Source organism: Lissotriton helveticus, chromosome 1_1, assembly GCF_964261635.1.
Source record: "Lissotriton helveticus chromosome 1_1, aLisHel1.1, whole genome shotgun sequence".
NCBI classification, from domain to species: domain Eukaryota; kingdom Metazoa; phylum Chordata; class Amphibia; order Caudata; family Salamandridae; genus Lissotriton; species Lissotriton helveticus.
The window spans coordinates 1,109,380,706-1,109,403,081 of NC_136057.1; the positions used below are offsets into that span (position 1 = coordinate 1,109,380,706).

The 22,376-nt window shown below is 43.4% G+C and overlaps 1 protein-coding gene across 3 annotated transcripts in view; it reads left to right on the top strand.

The window, feature by feature from the left end:
• The window catches only part of ANKS1B (ankyrin repeat and sterile alpha motif domain containing 1B), a 518,817-nt gene that overhangs the window by 349,630 nt on the left and 146,811 nt on the right, over positions 1–22,376 (top strand). For all 3 annotated transcript variants that reach the window (XM_078656438.1, XM_078656449.1, XM_078656460.1), the window contains one exon: positions 7,544–7,630. In XM_078656438.1, coding sequence (XP_078512564.1) covers positions 7,544–7,630 — 87 coding nt within the window. The remainder of the gene's footprint in view (positions 1–7,543; positions 7,631–22,376) is intronic.

Here is a 22,376-nt window from a genome sequence, read left to right on the forward strand (position 1 = left end):
CACTCATTCACTTGTACATAGATTTTCACTTATATATGTCACAATGTCACTATATTTCACATTCAGTCACTGATTTGAATTGTTGCGCCGCATTTTGTATTTTATGAAAAAGTAAAAATTTCTGCTTTTGTTGTCCTAACGGAAGGTGTCAGTTGAAAAATCAAAAAGATAAAAGAAAAAATAACTGTTTAATTAAAAACCACTCTGACCCTTTTTCGTTTGTCTGGTGTTGCACTTTAAAGCTGACTAATGAAGCATATCTTTGAAACCATACCTTGATTAGTGCTGAAGGCTTACGTATGATTTAAAGCAATTGTTCTAATACCCGAAAGAACCACTGTTGATGTTACTACTGTCCCAAGAGTTTGGCTTTAAGTTCAGGAAAGAAACAAATAATGCACAGGCCCTGGCGCAATCTTTCGGTTGAAGCCTTTGATGAGGCTTTTCAATCAGAAATGGGGAACAAATTGTGGAAAATGATATGGAAAATAATATGACGCTGGAGATCTTCAACAAGGCGTTTGTCACTGCTTTGGACGCAGTGATCCCCAATAAAAATCATGCCTCTATCCAACGCTGACCTTCAGCGACTTGGTATACCAAGGATTTAAGGATTGAAAAATCCAAATGTAAGAGACTGGAGCGAGTCTGGCGTGTCAGTAAAGAGTCACAAGATGGATTGCAGTACAAACAATCTCTGGCCATCTATGAAGAAACCGACGGCAGATCCACAAGAACTCGGCTACTATTGCCCGATTTCTCTACTACCCCTGCTGGGTAAGTTGCTGGAAAGCATAATTAATAGGCAACTAAACCAATTTCTGGAGCTAAACGAAATTCTTAATCCATCACAATCTGGTTTTCGGCCGGGTGTAGCACCGAGACTGCTATTTTAGCAGTAACGGACTCGCTTAGGCTAGAGATAGATAAAGGGGGGTTGGTTATACTGATACTATTAGATCTGTCTGTGGCATTTGATACCATCTCACATGAAGTGCTCGCGGAGAGACTAGATTCCTGTGGCATTCAGGGAACAGCCCTGAAATGGCTGCGGAACCTTGTCTGGCAGAACACAAACAATCATGCTAGGACCTTACCAGTCAGAATCAATCAGCTTAGACAGAGGCGTACCCCAGGGCTCTTGCCTAAGCCCAACCTTATTTAACATTTATATGGCTCCATTAGCAAGAATAGTAGAACAGCTAGGTTTTGAGATCATCTCGTATGCTGCAGATACTCAGCTTATGTTCTCTGTGGGCCCGGATATAGAAGCAGAGAAAGCACGGTATGCCAGAGGAATGCTTGAGATCTCCAGCTGGATGACGCAGAACTGTCTACTGCTGAATCCCGGCAAAACCAAGGTAATGCTAATGGGAAAAGCCACAGCTTGCTGGTCTGATGACTGGTGGCCCTCCCAATTGGGAGTAGCGCCTGTTCCAATACAGTGTGTTAAAAATCTAGGTCTAAAACTAAACCAGTCTCTATCTATGAAAGATCACATTGCCGCCACTACTAGCTCCTGCTATTACAGCCTGCGTCTGCTTCGCAAAATCCTACCCTTTATGCCCACAAACCCTCGCAGGACCCTGGTCCAAGCTATGGTTATCAGCCGCTTGGACTACGGCAATGCCTTGTTGGCAGAAGTGGGAGAGACCCTGCTAAGCAAACTGCAGGTGATTCAGAATACCGCGGCTAGGATGGTACTGAATCGCCCAGTGGGCTCTCCTTCGGTTCCTCTACTGCGAGAGCTTAATTGGCTTTCAGTGAGAAAGAGATCATTTTTTAAGATCTGCTGTCTTACATACAATGCGATCAATGGAAGAGGCCCTCAATATCTCCAAAAGAGACTTGTCAAACATGTACCGAATAGAAACCTCAGATCCAGGGCTCTTGGTCTTTTACGAGTGCCGCGAATAAGGCTGAGTCGCACTGCAGGAAAATCATTCTTGTATCTGGCTCCCAGATTTTGGAATGAGCTGTTCCCCTTCGTAAAATCTCTATCTACAGTACATTCAGGAAACATCTAAAAGCGTTCCTATTCTAATTACACTTTTGGGCTCTAGTTCTCAGGTTTTAAAAACTTCTAGGCAAGCGCCGAGATGCCCCCGGGTGATTTGCGTGCTATAGAAACAAACGTAACATGACAACATACAACTTGAACGTGAAAATCTTGGCTAGGGGTCGGCGGAATTTGCGTAGCCGCACAACGCATAGCTCCGCGAAACTGTAAAAAATCTCTGCGAGCACGCAAAAGTTCTGCAAACACGCGGAATTGCTTGTTCTGCCAGTATGCAATGCTTTTTTCCTGTTCGCGAATGCTGTTTGCGTGCTCTGGGAGAAATATCTTGCGAACACAGATTTTGAAAGAGCAAACAAGCAAAAAATTCCGCGAACCGCAGAATTTTTGGCAATTCCACGTTCTCCGCGGAACGCGACATTACCCAAATTCACAAATTCCGCTAACGGAATTTACCGCCCAGGCCTAATCCTGGCCAATATGTTGGTAAACTGATTGTTCCCGATCATCTATAAACTAATATATCTGGACCAGTTTGGCTTTATGCCAACAGGTCCACGAGACACAACGTCTGATGGCTGCAAGGTGGCCCTCGGGGGGGCCTGCGGACCCCTTTTCATTCAATGCCGAGAAGGCTTTTGACTCAATGGAATAGGGATATCTACTAATGGTGTTGAGGAAGATGTCGTTTGGGCCAGAATTTCTAGCCTGAGTCCAGCTTCTAAACAACAAATCGAGGGCACGAGTCTGAACTAATGGGACAATGTCCTGGGGCTTTACCCTTAGCAGAGGAACTAGACAGGTGTGCTCCTTCTCGCCACTGGTTTTCGCTCTGGAGCCCCTAGCCAATTGAGTGAGGGTAGACTCCCAAATTAGAGGTCTCAGGTGTACCCCGGGATGGGAAGATATGATTTCCCTGTATGCGGATGTCATCTGGCTCTGCCTAGCGGACGTGGTCAGTCCATACCCTGTATCTCAGACATCTTAAAATATTTGGGAGTTCTCAGGGGTGTGCATAAATTGGACCACTTTGGTGGTGTTCCAACTTGCTCCGTGGCAACCCCTGTCAGGCTGTGAGTGCCAGGGTTTCAGATTCCTGGGCATCGTTGGATCGGGCAGGCTTTCACCAACACAACCTGGGGAAAGTCCTTTAGGTCTATAAAGCGAGTGTGGTACACTGGCTGAATCTTCCTCTTTCATTGCTAGACAGAGCTGCTCTATACAAAATGATCACTCTACCTAAACTCCTGTATATGCTCCATAACAAATCATATGAGGTGGCAGAGACGTTCTTCGAAGAGGTGGACAAGACAGCTAGTCTACTTCTTTGGAATAGGTGGATACCACACATTACCCTGTCGACCCTCACCAGGGCCCCTTTGAGGGAAGAATCGCCCTCCCAGACATAAAACTCTACTACTGGGCTACTCAGCTACTGGTGGTTAAGGGGTGGGCATTTGAATCCTAACAGCCCTTCAGGCGGACAGACACTATATGAGACAGGGGGACTATCTAAGATACCTGTACAGCGACGGATGCCCCCCCCCCCCACCAGAGGCCACCCCAACACAAATGATGGTTAGAATTTAGAACAAGTTTACCATGAGGTTGGTATGTGCGGAGAAGCGTATATTGGAGAGGCCCCTCTTGGAATCGGGAATGCTTGAAGACCAGCGGTGGCCGACATAAACAAAAAGTGGTAGGGTGGGTGGAGGGTCGCTGGGTTGAGTGTGGGGGGGGGGTATTAATAAAAAAAAAGGCTTACCTGAAGCTGACACTGGTACAGCGTCAGAGACTCCCTCTGCAATCCCCGCGCTGCTCTCATGCTATTACCAACAGTATCAGATTGACCTGTGCAGGCTGGTTTAACGCTCACTCTGGCACAGGGAGTCCTGTGCAGTACAGCTGAGTTTGAGAAACCTAACTGCACATGTCTGTTTGGCTGGCCTAAGACGGCCGGCCAAACAGACATGCACACTTAGACTTGCATGCACCACTTGTTCCTCCTCCCTACAGGTTGGCTCAGCCAGGAATTGGAAAATAAAACGATTATAAAATATTGTTTTATTTTTCAGCTGCTGGTTCTGAGCCAATGGGGCGATGCTCCTTCGCCATTGTGGAGGAGCCACCGCTCAACAGCTAGAGCAATGGAACCAATGTACCAATGGTACAGGATAGGGATCTCCATGCTGGGGGATGTGTGGGGGTGGCAGGGGGCTCCCACAGTTTGAGGAACTCGGCAACCAATATGAACTGGCCAAAAATCAATGTTACAAATACCTCAAATGAACCATGTTTTATCTGGATATTAGGAGGAACTCCGCGAGGTGACAGACGAAACACCCCTGGAATATCGAATACTAGCAGCCTGCTACCCAGACATGCGGTGTCCCAAATCTATATGAAGAACCCTGCTGAACTACAGCTGCTCCCTGCTCATATCACTGAAAGAGACCTAGGCACCTTACATGATGAGGATTGGGGAGAGCCATGTCTACATCCAAGGGAAGTAGGAATCAGAGCAGGTTTTCGACTAGTACAGTTGAAAATCCTCAAAATGGGCATACTACACAAGAACCATGTTGCACCACATGGGAAAGAGAGACACAGATAAATCCCTGAGGGGCTACGGACAGTTGGAAAAGCTACTTCATACACTGTGGGGCTGTCAGAGGTTTGGGCACTATTGGGACCAGGTGAGAGGCTGCCTCTTGGAGGTCACCGGGGAAGAAATACCTGTAATCCTGGCACTTGGATCTCTAGGGATATGGGGATCAATCAATCAAGGTGTTTGTTAAGCGCAACTACTCACCAGGAAGGGTTTCAAGGCGCTTGGGGAGTCGCATGTTCCAGTCCATCATGGAGGGGGTCTGTCGAAGAGCCAGGTTTTGAGGTTTCTTGCGAAGATGGGGAGCGATGTCTGTCTGAGGTGGAGCGGAAGGTTGTTCCAGGCTCTGGCCGTGAGGAAGGAGAAGGAGCGGCCTCCCGATCTGGTCTTTCTGGCGTGGGGGACCACAGCGTAGGATAGCTGAGCTGATCATAGAGTCCTTTGGGGTGCGTGAAATTTGAGTCCGCTGTTCAGGTATTCTGGTCCGGTGTCGTGGAGTGGGTTAGCATCTTGAAGGTGACTCTAGCTTCCATGGGGAGCAAGTGAAGTGTGTGCAGGTTCTGGGAGATGTGGCAGTGTCTTGGCAGGTTGAGGACCAGTCTTGCAGCAGCTTTTTGGATGTTCTGCAGCTTGCAGGTGAGGTTTTTGTTCCGGCGTAGAGTGCGTTGCTGTAGAGTGACGGTCTTTCTGTGTTCGAGGGGGATCCATTTGAAGATCTTACATAGGAGGCAGAGGGTGTGGAAGCAGGAAGACGAGACAGAGTTGATCTTGTGGTCCATTTTGAGCTGAGTCCAGGATGTTACCCTGGTTGCGTGCATGGTCCGTGGGGGTGGGCGGGCTTCCAAGGTCGGGGGTCACCAGGTGATGTTCTAGGCGTTAGAGTTTGGTCCCATGATGAGTACTTCCGTTTTGTTTGTTTTAGTTGTAGGCAGCTGTTTTTCATCCATTTGGCTACGGCTTACATGCCTTCTCGAAAGTTGTGTCTGGCGGTGTTGGGTTCGATGGATAGGGGGAGAATGTGTTGGGTGTCGTCTGCGTATGACACAATGTTGAGTCCGTAGGTTCTGGTACTCAAAACAAAATTTCTCTACCATAAAACTTAATATGCGCTATAAGTCGCCAATATGCAAACACCAGAGAGCTGGACAAAAAGACAAAGGCATGTCACAAAGCACAAATTAGAAATAGATCAAAATTTATTAATACTTCATTAGCATCTTATTTGTAAAATGAACATATATGACATCCCACGCCACACTCACTCACGCATTCATACCAACAGATTCATACTTTCCCGTACCAACACATCCTGACAGTCAGGAATTCAAACGTACTCATACCTACAATACAAAAGATAAGAACAAATGGACCAATTTTAACAGATAGAGATGACAATGATCATAATCTAAACACTGGTGAATAATCCAACATTTAGATAGCGCCAAGTAGATCTAAGGTCCTCAAAATACATTCGGGTTTGGGTGATAGCCAGGAGTATAGATTGTGAATTAGATGTTGTCCATGAGCTTGAAACAACGGCGACGCACGTTTCGGTGATCGACCCAGGGCGGGTCTCACCTTCCTCAGGGAGAAAGGATCCAGAGGCGTGGTTGTGGGATGAACCTATGATAAATTTAGACCATCAAGGATACAGTATTTAAATAGAATTTTCATAAGACAGTAAGATGATTTCATATCATGGTACAGAAAAAACATGCCATAATAGTCAAACAAAGGCTCCGCTTCCAAAAAATAATGTTTCAATAATCAAGTGGTACCCAGAAGCACACGGAAACATAGAGTGCACAGAAAATATAAGTGCAGAGTAACATAAGACGCATCCACCAGTGTCTCTGGATGAGAAAAAGATGTGAAGAAACAATATTGTGAATAGTGCAGATCGGGAGTGGTCACAGATTAAAGTAAACATGACAAATCCGTGAACCAAAACCACAGTGTATCATAACTAGAAACATAGACACAGGAAAGAAAAATAATAAGAAAGCTCAGACAAGAGTAAGTAATACTGATAATTACCAAACTTAAGGGACCAACTCGGAGGGTCTCTGACCCGTAAAGCAAGAAACTGGGATCAAAGAAGGGTACTAATCTCTAAAAGCAACTGAAGGAATGAAAAAATTAAAATGAAAGATAAGGGAATCAAAAAAGAGTAAAATCAACATCTTGTACAGACACGCAGGTCTTACCCTAAATAGTAATACAGGAATCTAAATAAGCAGGGGAGAAGACTTCATTCCGGGTAAGTGCAACATACGTAGAAGAAGGATATGTCCTCCGCTAGTATTAATAGAAGCAAGGTCCCATCTACTAAAGGAGAAACAGAAAAGACACTGGCGTATAACGATAAAAGAAAGTTCGTAATGGAGACACTAATCAATAAAGAGCAGATAAGAAAAGCATGGGCCTCAAATGAGAGAACAAGATAGAGATCAAGTATGCGTATCACGTATATGGACACACTACCAAAACAAATAGCCCAATAATGAAACATGGGAAGAACAGCGCTACAAAAGGCAAAGCGTAACAAAATCTCAAGAATAGCATGAACTTCTTTTAATTGTTCATTTTGTTTTTGAAAAATATGAATCAGCGTGTTCCGTTATTGTTCTTTTGTTCTAACATGAGATATCGGATTTCAGTCTTAGATATCAGTAAAATAAGCCGGGATTGATAGCGATGTGTTATTTAATTTCTACTTTTTTATTGATGGGCTTTAAATACGCATTCATGGCGTAATTGTTAATCGAAATGTCTACTTCTTGAGTTTTTCTATTTATAACAGTTCTCAGTTTGTCATATTCTTATCTCACATCTGCAGTTGAATAAATGGCAACAGATCAACATGCAATTCATTATGAAATCTTAAAATATTTTAACAATTGTCATTTAAATTGCAGAAATCAACAGAACAAATGAAAAACATTCCTACTATTATTCTATCAGTCTCATACAAAGGAGTCAAATTTATTGATGCTTTAAATAAGGTATGTTGTATAGTTCTAAAATACATAATTTTGTTTGTGTGTAATATTCTACACAGTATACATGCTGTTCATTTCTTTTTTAATGATAATTATCAGTTATACTTTTATGGGTGAGTATTTTCTACTGTAAATTGGGCGAACTCTTCAAACTAGGTGCCTTGTAAATCTAACTAATCCAAAGTACGTGATATATTTTATTTCCAATTGATAAATAACACATTCATATTTGCTTTCAGTAAATTGTTAGTCAATGCCTTATGGTTGATGCATGATTTTACACAAGCTTTGTACTTCACTGTGTTAAATGCATTTTTCCTCTACACTACCGTTTCTATTTCTTTATTGGTTTTGTCTTATCAGGCGACTGCAGTTAAAATGTAATCTGTTTTGAGAGGGATGAGACTTCATGGTTCCGAAGGGCTACAGCCATGCTAGATTTTTTTATATCCACATAAAATAATATACATCTAAATGTAGCTGTTTTTCTTGAAAATCTGGCATAAAGCCAGCCTACCTGGATCTATGTTAAATACCACGGGTACGGACCAGCTTGGGAAATCACTGTTTGCTATGGCACCTAAGCCAGCAAATAAACTTGCAACGGATGCAACCACAGTAGACCATCCAAGTAAACCAGACCAGGGAATGATGAAAGAACTAAGTTAGCCTATAAAAGAAAAGGAAATAAACAGCCCTCCATAGACATATGGAGGGGTACACTTCCCTTTGATAGGCGATATACATTATTTTCTCCTGTACTTTTTTGCACATTAGACTTGATGTGTTCTTTTGTTCCTTGCAACTGGTCGTCACAGTTAATATGGAATACCTGAGCATACCTATTTCTCCAGTATTGGGGTATCTTTCATAGATTCACATGCTTGAATCATTCCCGGTCGGAGTGGGAGTCCCACGGTACATAAAAATAGCAATAAATATGCATAACATAGCCATATCATAGGTAGATTAGAACCAGGAAGTAAAATAGCTAGAAGTTAATAGGAAACAATCTTCCACTTTCATTACTCGTCCAAGTCATTATATATAGTCCAAACTACAGCCAATCAGGCGACAGCACCCAGAATGTTCTCCCCAGAGGCTCAGGCTCTCAGATTTTCTACCGCACGTCATATGAAGGGAGTCTCCCTGAGCTCTGCTCAGTACTTCTCTGGTTTCTTCAGAATTTCCTTCATTCATGATGTCTTCTTCTAAGAAATCTCTCTTTAGACCTTGTGAGTCTTGTGGGAAGCTCTGGCTGTTTTATGAAGACCCCCACAAGAAATGCATGCATTGCTTGTATCCAGACCACCAGGTGAGAGACTGCAAAATTTGTAGAACTTTCCCTCAAAAAACTCTGAGGGACAGAGAGGGACGCCTACTTCTGTGGCTACAGAAGATTAAGGATTAAGACAATCCTTTATCTGAGGTGGGAAGTGTTTCCTCTGTCAGGACTGCTGCCTCTAGGAAGAGGACTAGCGATACGGAATTAAAGTCTCCTGGGGCTAAGGTGTTGAAAAAACAGCACACCTCTACGAGTGCTAAGTTGCCTTCCACTTCCAAAAAAGCTCCTCCACCTACTACGGATAAAACTCTGCCCTCTACACCCCCGAGAAAGACTGTAAAATCTCAGGTTTCTAAACCTGTTTCTGACTGAGATTTACCTCAAAAACGGGGTCCCTCATCGACGAGCTCGACGACTGCGTCGACGAAGCCTGCCGTCGCCGCGATAACGACGTCTACTGCAACCTTCTTGTCTTCGAATTCTAAGATGATACTGTCGTCTTCTTTGCCGTCGACGCTGGTGTCTGTCTCAGTAATACCAACCACGTCAGTCACTGCCTTCTCGTCGACGAAGAGATTCAAGTCTACCGTCAACGTCCCTCCGTCGACGCAGAGCAAGAAGACCTCTTCGTCGATTGTCTCATCGACTGCCTCCTCTTTGATGATTGCCTCGTCGACGGATCCATCGTCGATGGTTGCCTCGTCCACGGCTATCTCATCATGCCCGCCTCGTCGGCGGCTAATTCGTCGACGGCTGCTTCGTCGACACTACTATATTCCTGCACTGATCTTCAAGTTTGGTTGTCCTCTACAGCCACAGCATCCTCAAAGACATCGATGGTGCTGTCTACGCCATTGCCACTGTCAACAACAGCGTCTTCCTTGCTTCAAAGGCGCAGATCTTCTTTGGAGGTTCTCTCTCCAGTTCACACATCCCCCAGTAGAGTTCCTCTTGCGTTGCCAGAGCAATTACTGGATTGAGGTAGATGAGGATGAATCTGAAGAGGATGACAGATTTCGTACTGCCAAGAGCCCTTCAGAACTCTTCATTAAGTATCAAGATGTGGATCAAGAAGAGGACTACTACCTTGATCCTCCAGCCCAGAGCCAAACGCTACAGCACAATTGCCTCTATCACTTCTCAACAATCTGCAGTACATGTTAGATGACGACAGAGAAGGAGAATTGGATGATAGATCACTCCTTACTGAATGGGATGACTATCAAAAACAAACGCAGTCTTCTTCGACTCTGGCTCCTGTTGACTCACCACCAGTGGATATCGGAGGTTTTCATGTTCTGATGGAAAGAGCAGCACAACATTTCCTTCTTCCCATGGAAACAAGGAAAGATGATGGTTTCCTTTACGACTTTAAAGACCATCCAAGGAAGCAAGTGTGGGCTATCCCTATTATTGACTTTATTTGGCAGGAAGGACAAAGTCATGCAGACTCCTGCCTCCATTCTGGCGGTCCTGCCTCGTCTTGAAAAGAAATACAAGGCACCGGATAACTCACCAGCTTGTCTAATAGGTCAGCCTAAGTCGGATATCGTTATTGCCCAAGCAGCACAGCGACGAGCACGGAATCCCTCCTCTCCATTATCAGCTCCCTCGGATCGGGATGGGAGACGTCTAGACGCAATTGGAAAATAAATTTCAACCATGGCGGCCACTACTATCCGTGCAACTAACTCACTGGCCATCTTAGGCCGCTATGATATGCAGATGTGATCTGACATCTCCCTTCTACATCTACATGTTACCTGAGCACCCCAAGGCAGAAGCGCTCAAGATCCTCCAGGAGGGAGAATGAATCTCGGCTGAGATTATCGATTCGGCTGTGGATGCTGCGTCTACGGGCTTTCTACAACTGGTGAGGGCAGTTGTCTTGAGGCGACTGGGCTGGTCGAAATCCACATCATTTCGTCAGGAAGTTCAGACAAAATTAATCGACATGTCTTTTGACAGTGAGTCTCTTTTTGGTCAGCATATCGATGAAGCCCTACAAGCCATTAAAAAAGATACAGTGACGGCAAGATCTCTCAGTACTCTTCAGTTTCAGAAGCCGCCTTTTTGTGGCACCAGAGGCCGTGGATACTTCTACAGTCGAGGAGGCTATAATCAGTCAAGGCAATACCTGTCCTACCAGGGTAACCAACGTTACTCCTCACAACGACAACAATCCTTCAGACATCAGCCAACTATGTCTTATGCACAAAACAGAAATAAGTCATCTTACTGCGGACGGAATTAATCCAAGAAGCAATGACAACTGCCACCTGCTCTACCGCTCAATCCTACAAAAGTTGGAGGAAGGATCTCCCGTTTTTACTCAACCTGGCATGCTATAACAGACAAATGGGTCTTGGACATTGTGGCCAGAGACCACATTCTGGAGTTTACCAAACTTCCTTCAAATTCCCCTCCCAAAGGCCCGCCTCAAGCTCTTCTTACAGAGCTTTTCTCCCAAATAAATGTGATGATAAAAAAGAGTGATCAAAGTGATTATAAAACTTCAAAGAGGTACCGGTTTCTATTCCAGATTTTTTCTAATAAAAAAGAAATCGGGAGAATGGCGCACCATCTTAGATCTTCGTTCCCTAAACAAATATCTCAAAAAACAATCCTTCCGGGTGTTTACTTTACAAGCAGTCCTTCAACTCCTCTCGGCGGGGATTACATGACCACCCTCGACCTCCAAGATGCTTACTTTCATGTACCAATTTTTCCCAGACACCGGAAGTTCTTGAGATTCAGAGTGGCTGGCAGGGACTTCCAGTTCATGGTCCTTCCCTTCGCACTACGTTCTGCGCCCCATGTTTTCACCAATGTTTTGGCATCGGTGGCTGCACACCTTCGATTAGAAGGAATCCAAGTTTTTACTTATGAAGAAAACTGCCTTATCAAGGCAAATTCCTTAGCAGTCGCAAATGTCCATACTCAGAAATGTCTGTCACTTTTCCAGTCTCTGGGTCTCTCCATCAATCTGGACAAGTCTCAACTCGTCCGGTCACAAACAAGAACATTCTTAGGAGCCACCATAGACACTCCTTTGTCTCAAACGAAAGGCAGCAAAAGCTGTGCAAGCTGGCCCAACTACTTTGATCAAAAAAGTATGTTCCTGTCCGACTGTTCAAGTCACTTCTAGGGATGCTATCATCCTGGATTCCCTTAGTCCCCAACTGTCGTCTCAAATAGACCCCTGCAAGAGGAGCTCAACAACCAATGGCTACAGGTCTCGGGTCCTTCGACGATCTCATCCGCATCACTCCTCAGATGCAGAAGGCGTTGCTCTGGTGGACTTGCAAGCGGAACATGGCAGCAGGCCTTTCATTCCTGGTGGAAGCTCCAAGTTTCGTCATCACCACAGACGCCTCCCTCGAAGGGTGGGGAGCGCACCTTCAAGGGCGAACAGTCAACGGCAAATGGGATGCCCACCAAAGGACTTGGCATATCAACCTTTTAGAGTTGCTAGCGATCTTCCTGGCCCTAAAATCTTTTCGCCCCATCATTTTAGGAGCATCAGTGTTGATCCGGACGGACAACACAACAAGTATGCACTACCTAAACAAACCGGGAGGGACAAGATCTGCTCTGCTGTTCCAGCAAGTCCAGCAAATTTGGGATTCAGCGATCCAACACCAAATAACTGTCAGCAGTCCATGTTCCGGGTGTGTCCAACATCCTAGCGACTCCCTCAGCAGGTTGACAGTGTCCAATCACGAGTGGGAGCTCCATCAACCAACATTGGATCGGATATTTCAGAAGTGGGGTTGACCCGATCTGGGCTTGTTCACGACCAGTCTGAACCGCAAATGCCTGTTCTACGCAAGTTGGCTTCCCCAACAAGACTCGTGCAGGAATGCATTTTTGATGAATTGGTCACAGATCTATAACTACGCTTTTCCACCAATAGCATTGGTTCCCAGGGTTCTCCGGAAAATGAAGAAGAAGTCTTGTTGCCTGTTCCTAATAGCTCCCAGGTGGCCTCGCCAGTTCTGGTTTTACCTAACTCCTCCTTCTATCCAAATGCGATCCCATTCAGTTGAAACCAATACCGAATCTCCTATCCATCCGGATCCTGCATCTCTGCGTTTAGCAGCCTGGCTCCTGAACACCTTGAATTTGCCCATCTAGACATTCCTTCGGAGTGTAGGGAGGTATTGGCTAATGCTAGAGCGCCCTCCACAATTAAAACCTACATGCTCAAATGGAAGCGTTTTTGCCTCTAGTGTCAAGGCGCCAACATTCACCTAATACGAGCAAAACCGCAACAACTATTGCCTTTCTTTTTTACATTTGGCAAAGTCAGGCCTTTCCCATTCTACTCTTAAAGTATTCTTCTCGGCTATCTCAAGATTCCGACAAGATGGTACACATTCTCTTTACTCTTCTCGATCATTCAACAATTCATCAAAGGACTGTTTTGTATGTTTCCTCCCATCCGCCGTCAGCCTCCGCCCTGGCATCTTAACATTGTTCTGTCACAACTCATGCGACACCCCTTCGAACCTATTCATAGAGCTGATTTGAAGTTTGTGTCATGGAAGATGTCTCTGCTGTTAGCTCTCACATCAGTCAGGCGTGTCAGTCACATTTAAACCTTCACTATCAAACCGCCCTTTCTTCAATTCACCAGTTATTTGGTAGTGCTCCGCACTAACCCCAATTTTGTGCCTAAAGTGCATTCTGATTTCCACCTCAATGAACCAGTTATTTTAAAGACTTTTTTTCCTGATCCTCAATCACCTGCAGAGAAGGCTTTACATACTCTTGATGTCAAAAGATGTCTAAAATTTTACTTGCAAAGGACATCCTCAATACGAAAATCTGATCAGCTTTTCATTGCATATGGAAAGATGCGTAAAGGGCACCCAATCACTAAACAGACTATAGCTCGTTGGATTTCGGCTGCAATCTCTTTTTGTCATCAGCAGACGGGTAGACCGCTGCAGGCAACTCCGAGAGCACATTCTACTAAAGCAATCTCTTTGTCTACTGCTCTCTCTGCTGGTGTGCCTCTTCATCAAATCTGCATGGCTGCAACATGGTCCAGCAGGCACACTTTTACCAAGCACTACTGTCTGAAAGCTGCCAGCAATGCAGACACGTCTGTGGGACAAGCGGTTCTCCGTGATCTTTTTAAATAAGGTGAGCATCTGTTTTCCCTCCTCCTCTTTGATGCTTTCTTATATACATATTGTTTAGAATATATATATATACATTTATATGTTGATCCAGATATATATTTACGTATTTTATCAGGAGTTGATTTATGGTTATATATATGTATATGTGTATATAATATATAATATTATATATATATATATATATATATGTATATATATATATATGTGTGTGTGTGTGTGTGTGTGTATATATGTATTTCTTCGATAGTTTTGCAAGCATCATTATGGAATTACTGCTCTCTACTCTGATTCAAGCATGTGAATCTATGAAAGATACCCCACTACTGGAAAATAACAAAAGTTACTTACCTGTAAACTGTGGTTCTCCAGTATTGGTATCTTTCATAGATTCGCATGCGAACCACCCATCTCCCCTCAGAGGCTCTGCTAGGCTCTTTTAATCTTATATCACACTTGTGCTGGAAAATCTGAGAGCCTGAGCCTCTGGGGAGATCATTCCGGAGGGCGCTGTTGCCTGATTGGCTGTAGTTTGAACTATATATAATGACTTGAACGAGTCATGAAAGTGGAAGATTTTTTCCAATTAACTTCTAGCTGTTTTACTTCCTGGTTCTAATCTACCTATGATATGGCTATGTTATGTATATTTATTGCAATTTTTATGTACCGTGGGAATCCCACTCCGACGACGGGGAATGATTCAAGCATGTGAATCTATGAGAGATACCAATACTGGAGAACCACAGTTTACAGGTAAGTAACTTTTGTTCTTCCTGTAAATGCCCAGTACTGTTTGAACTGATGTGGGGTTGACCACACACTTCCACTCTTCAAGCAGAGCTCATACTCGTGATTTTAAAGGCCCAGTTTTGAAGGGAAGCTCAGGATGCTAAATTCCATTAACTTGAAGGCAGTGGTTTAGTAGGTGTGACTGAAGAGGAGTGGGAGGCCTTTAATGTCACAATCAGAGTAGCATGTCTTGAAGCCATTTGGGGAGCTGTTGAAAGTTATGGTCAGAGTAGTATTAATACAATTTTTGTTTATATTCCTTGAATTCTACTCTGCGATCCTTGAACCTAACTGCTTATCAGGCGGCTATACCCTTACCAGTGCTTGATCATTAACTTAGAGATGTGATAGATACCCCACTCATGCAAGTGGACATCATAAATTCTATTAGAATATTGCCAAGAGAACAGAACCCGGATACTGATGGATTGCCTATTGAATTCTGTACCATGTTTGAATACTTGCTGGCTCGTGCTGGCTTGATCTATAAAATTTGTCAACCAGGAAATGCCTTGATGTGATCTGAGGCCTGGGATTGATCTGCTACATAAGTCATCCTACAATCCCCAATCCATGTTGAATCTAGACTACAAAGTGCTATCTAATACACTAGTGGTTAGAATTAGGAATGTATTGCCATCACTTATCTATTTGGATCAGTGCAACTTTAGCCCTGAGCACAGCACATCTAACTTCCTATGGTTGTTCATATTGCAGATGGTCTATCGGATGAAATCCAGTTGCATCTAGTGGTGTCCTTGAACATTGAAAATGTTTTTGATGTATTGAATTGGAACTATTTCTATACAGTCCTGTCGCCCATTACTTTTTAGCTACTAATGTTATAACAGATTAAATTACTGTACGCAAATCAGACAGTCCATGTGTAGACTGGTTGATTAGTTTGTTCTGGCTGGTAAGTTCAGGTGGGCTGTCCATTTTCACCCTTACCATTCATGCTGGCAATGGAAGACCTGGAGTGCCACATACAATGTGAAAACACAATGTGATATCGAGGAGGCACAGCTGGTGCCACACTATTTCACTATGTGCAGACAACATTGTGTAATATTTGTGTGATCCTCTAAGTGGTCTGGCCCCACCTATCCAATTGTTTGATTGATTCAGTGAACTGTCTGTCCTGAAAATTACTTGGAATAAATCATGCTTGCTCCACTTGTCTCCAGACATTGACTGGTCCTACTGTTTTCCTAGAAATGTGCTTCTTCAATAGGCTCCAACCGTATTTAATTATCTTGAGGTCAGAGTCTATCCTTCTGATAAGGACGAAGATGAAAGAACCATTCTAGGAGTTATGGCAGGACTGTGAGGGGCTTTGTCGTTTTGGAGTCACCTTCCTCACTCATTTCTGGGACAGATGGCATTATCCAAGATGATTATGCTACCACCCCTGCAGTATTTCTTTGAAAAAATCTTCTCTAAGCTTGCCCTTGTTTTTTTTCTAAATACCGAGAACTGATAAAACTAGTATTGAGTGACACAACAGGTAAAGAAGTTAATAGTACCACTCACTAAGGACAGGCTCTTCGTCTTGAATTTTGGGTTTGGTAATGCAAGGGAAAAAACCTCTCTTAAGAAAATAATACTACTACTCTCTGAAGGAGGGCACATTTTTTTTATTATTGCCTTGCTTCTCCACTTAAGTGGTTGCCTGCTGGATGGCCCAGAATAAATCCAATAGAGCACAATATGTTGAGCAGAGCATAACCCCTTTTATCTGTAGCTTATGCAATTTGAAGTGACACACATAAAGCAATCAGGCTTCCATGCCTTGTATGCATGGTGTGCTGGTGGTAATGTATCTTTTTTTAGGCTGGAAGGTGACCTATCCTCTTACTATGCCGCTATGGGTCATTTCAAGGTTCTAAATGTGTTGGCTAAGGTTAAGGAAGATGTTAGGGCCTGGACAAGGTTGTTGATCAGATAGTGATCAATTTGAATAAGACATGCTGCTTAGCATTTACATACCTTAAACAATTATGAGCTGATGCTGGGTCAATTTATACACAGGATCACCTTGTACATGTGATATACAATACAGGGAGATGTGAGAACACTGAACTTCTGAATACAAGACCTTGCATGCAGTATTGACTATTAGCACAATGCAGCAGGACTGAACAAAGAACACCACCCGGTGGGTCCAAAGGAACCATCAAGTCCCCAAACTTCAGGGCAGAACCCAGAGGAATACAACTCCAATGGTCAAATAACCATTAAATGAAGAATATACTCCAAGGGTAAGAACCTCACCACATTTGACACAGGTACAAACCCTAAGATAGGTTTCGCAAGTACCTTTAGCGATAGCTATAATAGCTGGCCTGCAGCAACCTTGCTTTTTCGGAAAACCTATGAAGTCTTCCAAAGTATTAGGCTGAACGCTAGAAGGGAACAGCTTGCCACTTGGGCTACATAGTTAAAAAATCTACCGAAAAAGATGGAGAGGGTTGAAGCTGTCCTAAGATTCTCTAAAATAAGACACTACCCTTCAATACGAGGAAAAGTGTGAAAATCTCATACTAGCACAAGTAGCTCACTTCACCTGTATGACCTACTCTTTGATTAACCATTCAGTACTCCATGTCTCCACCTTTGCAAACCCCCAAGAGGAGCCCTCAACTGAGGATGGGATGGGCTGTGTTGACAACAGTCTCAGCCCCTTCTCTGAAGAGATGGGAATTTTTTAAATGTACATCCAGTAAATAGGTTTGGACATTCCTCGAAAGACCAGAAGGATTTTGGTGAAGAGACCGGGAAGAACCCATGGACCCGGCCACTGTTTCCAAAATGAAAAGTTAAAAAAACAAATCAGAGGGAGCCCTACTACACCAAAGGAATAGGGTTCCGTGTTAAATCAATAAACGTCTGTTTTTTAGACATTTATTGAGCCCAAAGTGAAAAGACCAGACATCAAAAGCTGTCTAGCCTCCCCAAAGATGTCAAGGGCCACATTAGAAAAGTAACTTCTCAAGCAATCTGGAAAGAATGGAAACCCCATCTATGCTTTCTGAAGATCACAGAAGTGTCTCTCTGATAGGCATATTTATTTCAGGAGTAGTGGGCCATACTACCCTATATTATCTTCTTCCCTATCACATTTACATGCTTCTGTTCCACCTACAATGAGAGAGAAGAAAAAAAGAAGGAGCCTCACTTTTATCAGGATTGATGGAGGTTTGCTAACAAACTGTCAGATATAAGAGTTGGAGAATATAAAAACAGGGTGTTCTGAGCTTGCTGATAGCGTGGTGTGACCTCACAACTTCAAGATAGTGCAGATGTTGGTCTGCTCCAGATAGGTTTGATGGATTATAGAAGCATATCATTAAAGGCCTACCAATGTGGGAGCACCAGATTGGAGGATCTTTGCAAACAACTTTGGCTTAACCTATGTCCTGGGAAGGGCAAATTCCAAAACCTACTCATCCTTACATAACCTCTCATAAAAAGACAGAAATATCTTCTGAAGGAAGGCGTGTGAAGCAATCATGGTCGACCTCAAACCCCTGATATTATGAAAGAAATTATGGAAACCCCTAAGGGCTTTGCCTGGCGGAATGCAGGTAAATAATTACCTGGTTTGGGGAAAAGCTAAAAATGGGTTTGGCTGCTCTGGGCACAGTGCTGAAACTGAACCAACTAGTCAAGTACTGATGTTGGGCCACTGCCTGACGGGCAGAAGAGGAATCCTAAGACATGCTGTGTTGGACTTGTGAGATGGCCCCACCACCAGACAACCTTTCCCAAAGTCAGGAGCAAAATTGGATTGGAGTAACACCTCTCAGACAGATTTGTAGTGTAGTTCCTATTATCCCAATAGGCTCTGCGCATTGGAATAATACCTCCAATAGTATAGACCTAGACCAGACGTTAACTAGGTCTTCTACTGTCGATATTAGACTTAAAGTTTTGGGTTTGCAAGCTAGCTCAGAGTTCACTAGAAACTTTCTCGAATAGGCAAGGAGGAGTTGAACCTCCCTGGATAGACAAGAAGGGATTTAGTTTCTGACAACCATAGAACATGACAACTTTGCTCTCCCCTAATCAAGAGTGTATCTCTAGAGTCGTGTGAAAACAAAAGACAACTTATTTTACTCAGTCAGTACGTGCATTCTTAGTTTCACCAGTTTGTAGAGAAAAGGAAGAGACGGGCGTGTTCAATAAAAGATGTTATTTATTGATCAGTCTCTTTTCTCGTACAAGAGAAATGAATCGATATTATTGCAATACTTATGGTTAAGTAAAGTGCATACAATAAAAGCAGAATTATGAAATAATACTGTAAAAGCATTGATATGCTTTCTAAGCCATATGCTATTTAAAATGGATAAAATATATACATACACATATACATTCGACTAATCGTACTCAACTGGTGCTTCTAACCACGCCTACCCCGGTGTACCTGACCTAAGCCTAATACGTGGGCTGGAGTAGAAAGTAGCAGTTTTGAGTTAAGTTTGTTTTGCCAAGTGACTGACTCAAGAATTCTCTGCAAGGGGTTATTCAGTTCTGTACCTGAGATCTAGGATGGTTGAGGGATGGTATCTCTCGTCTGTGGTCTCGATATTCCAAGCTGCCTGCAAGGGCTGCTCGCAAGCGCCGGAGCTGGATTTCTCGGCAGGAGAAAGGCAGCGTCTCGTTCTCAGCGCGTCAGGAAGGCGGGGCAGCGCCAGTGGGCTTCGCTCTCTGCTGGGCTTCGGCAAGTCTCGCTGCTCCGATCTCGTCACCACCGCGTGTGTTTGCTTAAGGCAATGTCGGTAATATTTATACCTGTAAGGTGCCGAGATTGACGTAAGGATGGACATAGATACGTCAATAAGGTTGTCATACGAGCTGGTCGTTAGCACATTCTTTTACTGAAGTTCTTTGAGAAATCAAAACAATGGCCGCAGGGATTTTCCCAGGTTGTCATAGGTTTGATTTGTTTTGAGAACTCCGTATGCCTTATCAGGGGCTGGAGGAATATTGCTTGCCTAATTAGATGGCAAGCGTTATGACCTAATCAGATAACGCGCTCCTGTGCCGTGGTCTGGCTTAATCAGATAACGGTTTCTGCATCATGGGATGGCTGCTAGTTAATTTGTTAACCAGAATAGGGTCAGGAATAGGGGGATCTATGCAGAACCTATAGGAATACATCACACCCACTCCACGCTAACTATGGCCATATTTACGAATCTAGGCATAGTAAAACATACTGTAGAGTATCGTGTATACCTTACCACCCCAAAATACACATAATGCATTTTGAAATTATGTAATATACGGGAAAAAAATAGTCACATGTACTATATGCACTCAAGCAGTAGAATAATGCTAAATTAATCACGCATATGTATACATTAGTAATTGAATATGAGAATTACACATGAAATGGCTTTTAATACAGAAGAAAAGTTCGAGACCACTTCATCACAGTTCAAAAATATTTATGAACATACCAGCGGGCAGCTAATGTCTATGAAGTTTTTTTTTTTAAAATAGAAATTAGTTCTCTAAGAATAGTTCTTACTTTAAGCAGAAGATAAGTGTCCCGAAAAATTTATAAAAATATTTTGGGGCTGCTAAAAAAAATTGCTGTGCGTGAACTGGAGGAAAAATTGTGCTTGCTACTTTAATATTAAAGTTGAAGGCCAAATTCAAGGTGTCGGGAACGCCGTGTGCTAGCTTGCTCAAGAGTCGTTATTTCTGCTCTGGTGAGAACATCATATCATTGAGACTGCTGAAAAAGCTGTCAACAGCTTCCTGTGAGAGTTCCACTAACTCGGAATAAGATGTAACCATGCATTCATGTGCATGATTGTCTCCATTGACGTTTTAAGTAGTATTGCTGACAGAAGGTCGTACCTGATCGATGCTGCTTTCATCTTGATCTTCACTACCCCTCAATCGTAGTGGTGAAGTTTCCACGAATGCCGTCATCAGGATTGGCAGCCGTTGAGGGCAGCACAATGCATGAGCCGTTACCGGACCCAACAATGTTTCTGCATCCATTGGCGCATCCGATTGTAGCGTCAGACAGGTGTCCAACACGCATTCTTCTCCGCACAGCATGCACCTTAATACAGGTAAAACACATCTTTGCCATATCAGCCAAAATTAAAGAAACCAAGTCATGATCAGGTCTCCAAGCCGGGTTAGTCCCAGGATTTTTGATATCCGGTCCCGGTATCCAATGGCTGGGATTGTTTCTTCCCTTGTCGCAGGTGTTTTGTCTGTGACATGGTTTGCCATAACGAAATATAAGGGGACCAAGAATAGGATTCCTGCAATTAGTCCCAAAATGAGGGGAACTCCTCCAAAAATCGAATGGACGAGGTCTGGAAATATACCCAGTATGGCTTTGAATGGTGTTAATGCCCCTGAAAACAATGTCTTAAATACATTTGAGACTCCACTGGTATCAGAAATATTTAAGATTTCATTCAGGATTTCTGCAAAATGTATGGGGGAATTAGTTGATAACAATGAGTGAATCTCTGCAGTCGTCCTTGCGACTAGGAGATCATACGTTTCTTTTGATGACGTGAGCCTGGTCGGCGTCTGAAGAAGCACTGTTTTCATTCTGCTTAAAGTATCAATTCGAATAGAAGTAATTTTCAAGTTAGGCCATGTCCTTGCCTCCCTGTCTGGAAAGGAGCTGGGGAACAATAAGCGTCCACAGCACATGACCTTCGCAGTCGTACTTATGAGATAAGGAACCCCGGGCAGTAGACTACAACATCTGCGATCCACAATTAGGATGTAACTCCCGTTATAGAGTCTTTTAAAGAATGGTTCTATCTGTGTTGCAGGTGTGCCTAGCTGGTGACATGAAAGGTTATTTGAGTTCCCTTCACAGGCTCCATGCAAACTAATTCCATTACACAGAAGTGTACCGCTTAGTGACATTGCACAATTATTGCCACTAAGGAACACTTTCTGTCCTTTATTACTGACACATGCATGTGAATAGGGCAAGTTCCATGTTGACTTAATGTACCCTTTTCCCAATTTTTCGTACATGCCAGCCTGTATATATTTTTGGCAGTATTGAAACCTGAAAGTAGATATCGGAATATTAATTATCCCATGTATTATCCATTCAATGACAGGTCGTTCTGACATTGTCAATGTTAATCTCTCGAGTTTCTCAATGCTCAGGATTGTATAATCAGCACCCTTTTGTGCCATACTGATTTGTTTATCAGTAAGGTTAAAGATATTGAATAGTGACGTTGTGTTGATTAAACGCCAAGGCACATAGCCTGAACGCAGATTTTGTAACGTCCATCCAAGCTGTATAATAGAACGCAATTGCGACTGACCGTGTTGTAACAACAGTAAGTCTTGCGATATTATGTCGATTGCTGAAGACACAATGCTGTCCAATGAAAAAATTCTGGAGGACAGAGTCATTAACCCATTGTCCACTACAGAAAGCGATGTTTCCAAATTAATACGGTCAATTTCCCGTATACTTTCTGCTGTCTCAATTTGAGTTATCTTCCAGGCCTCG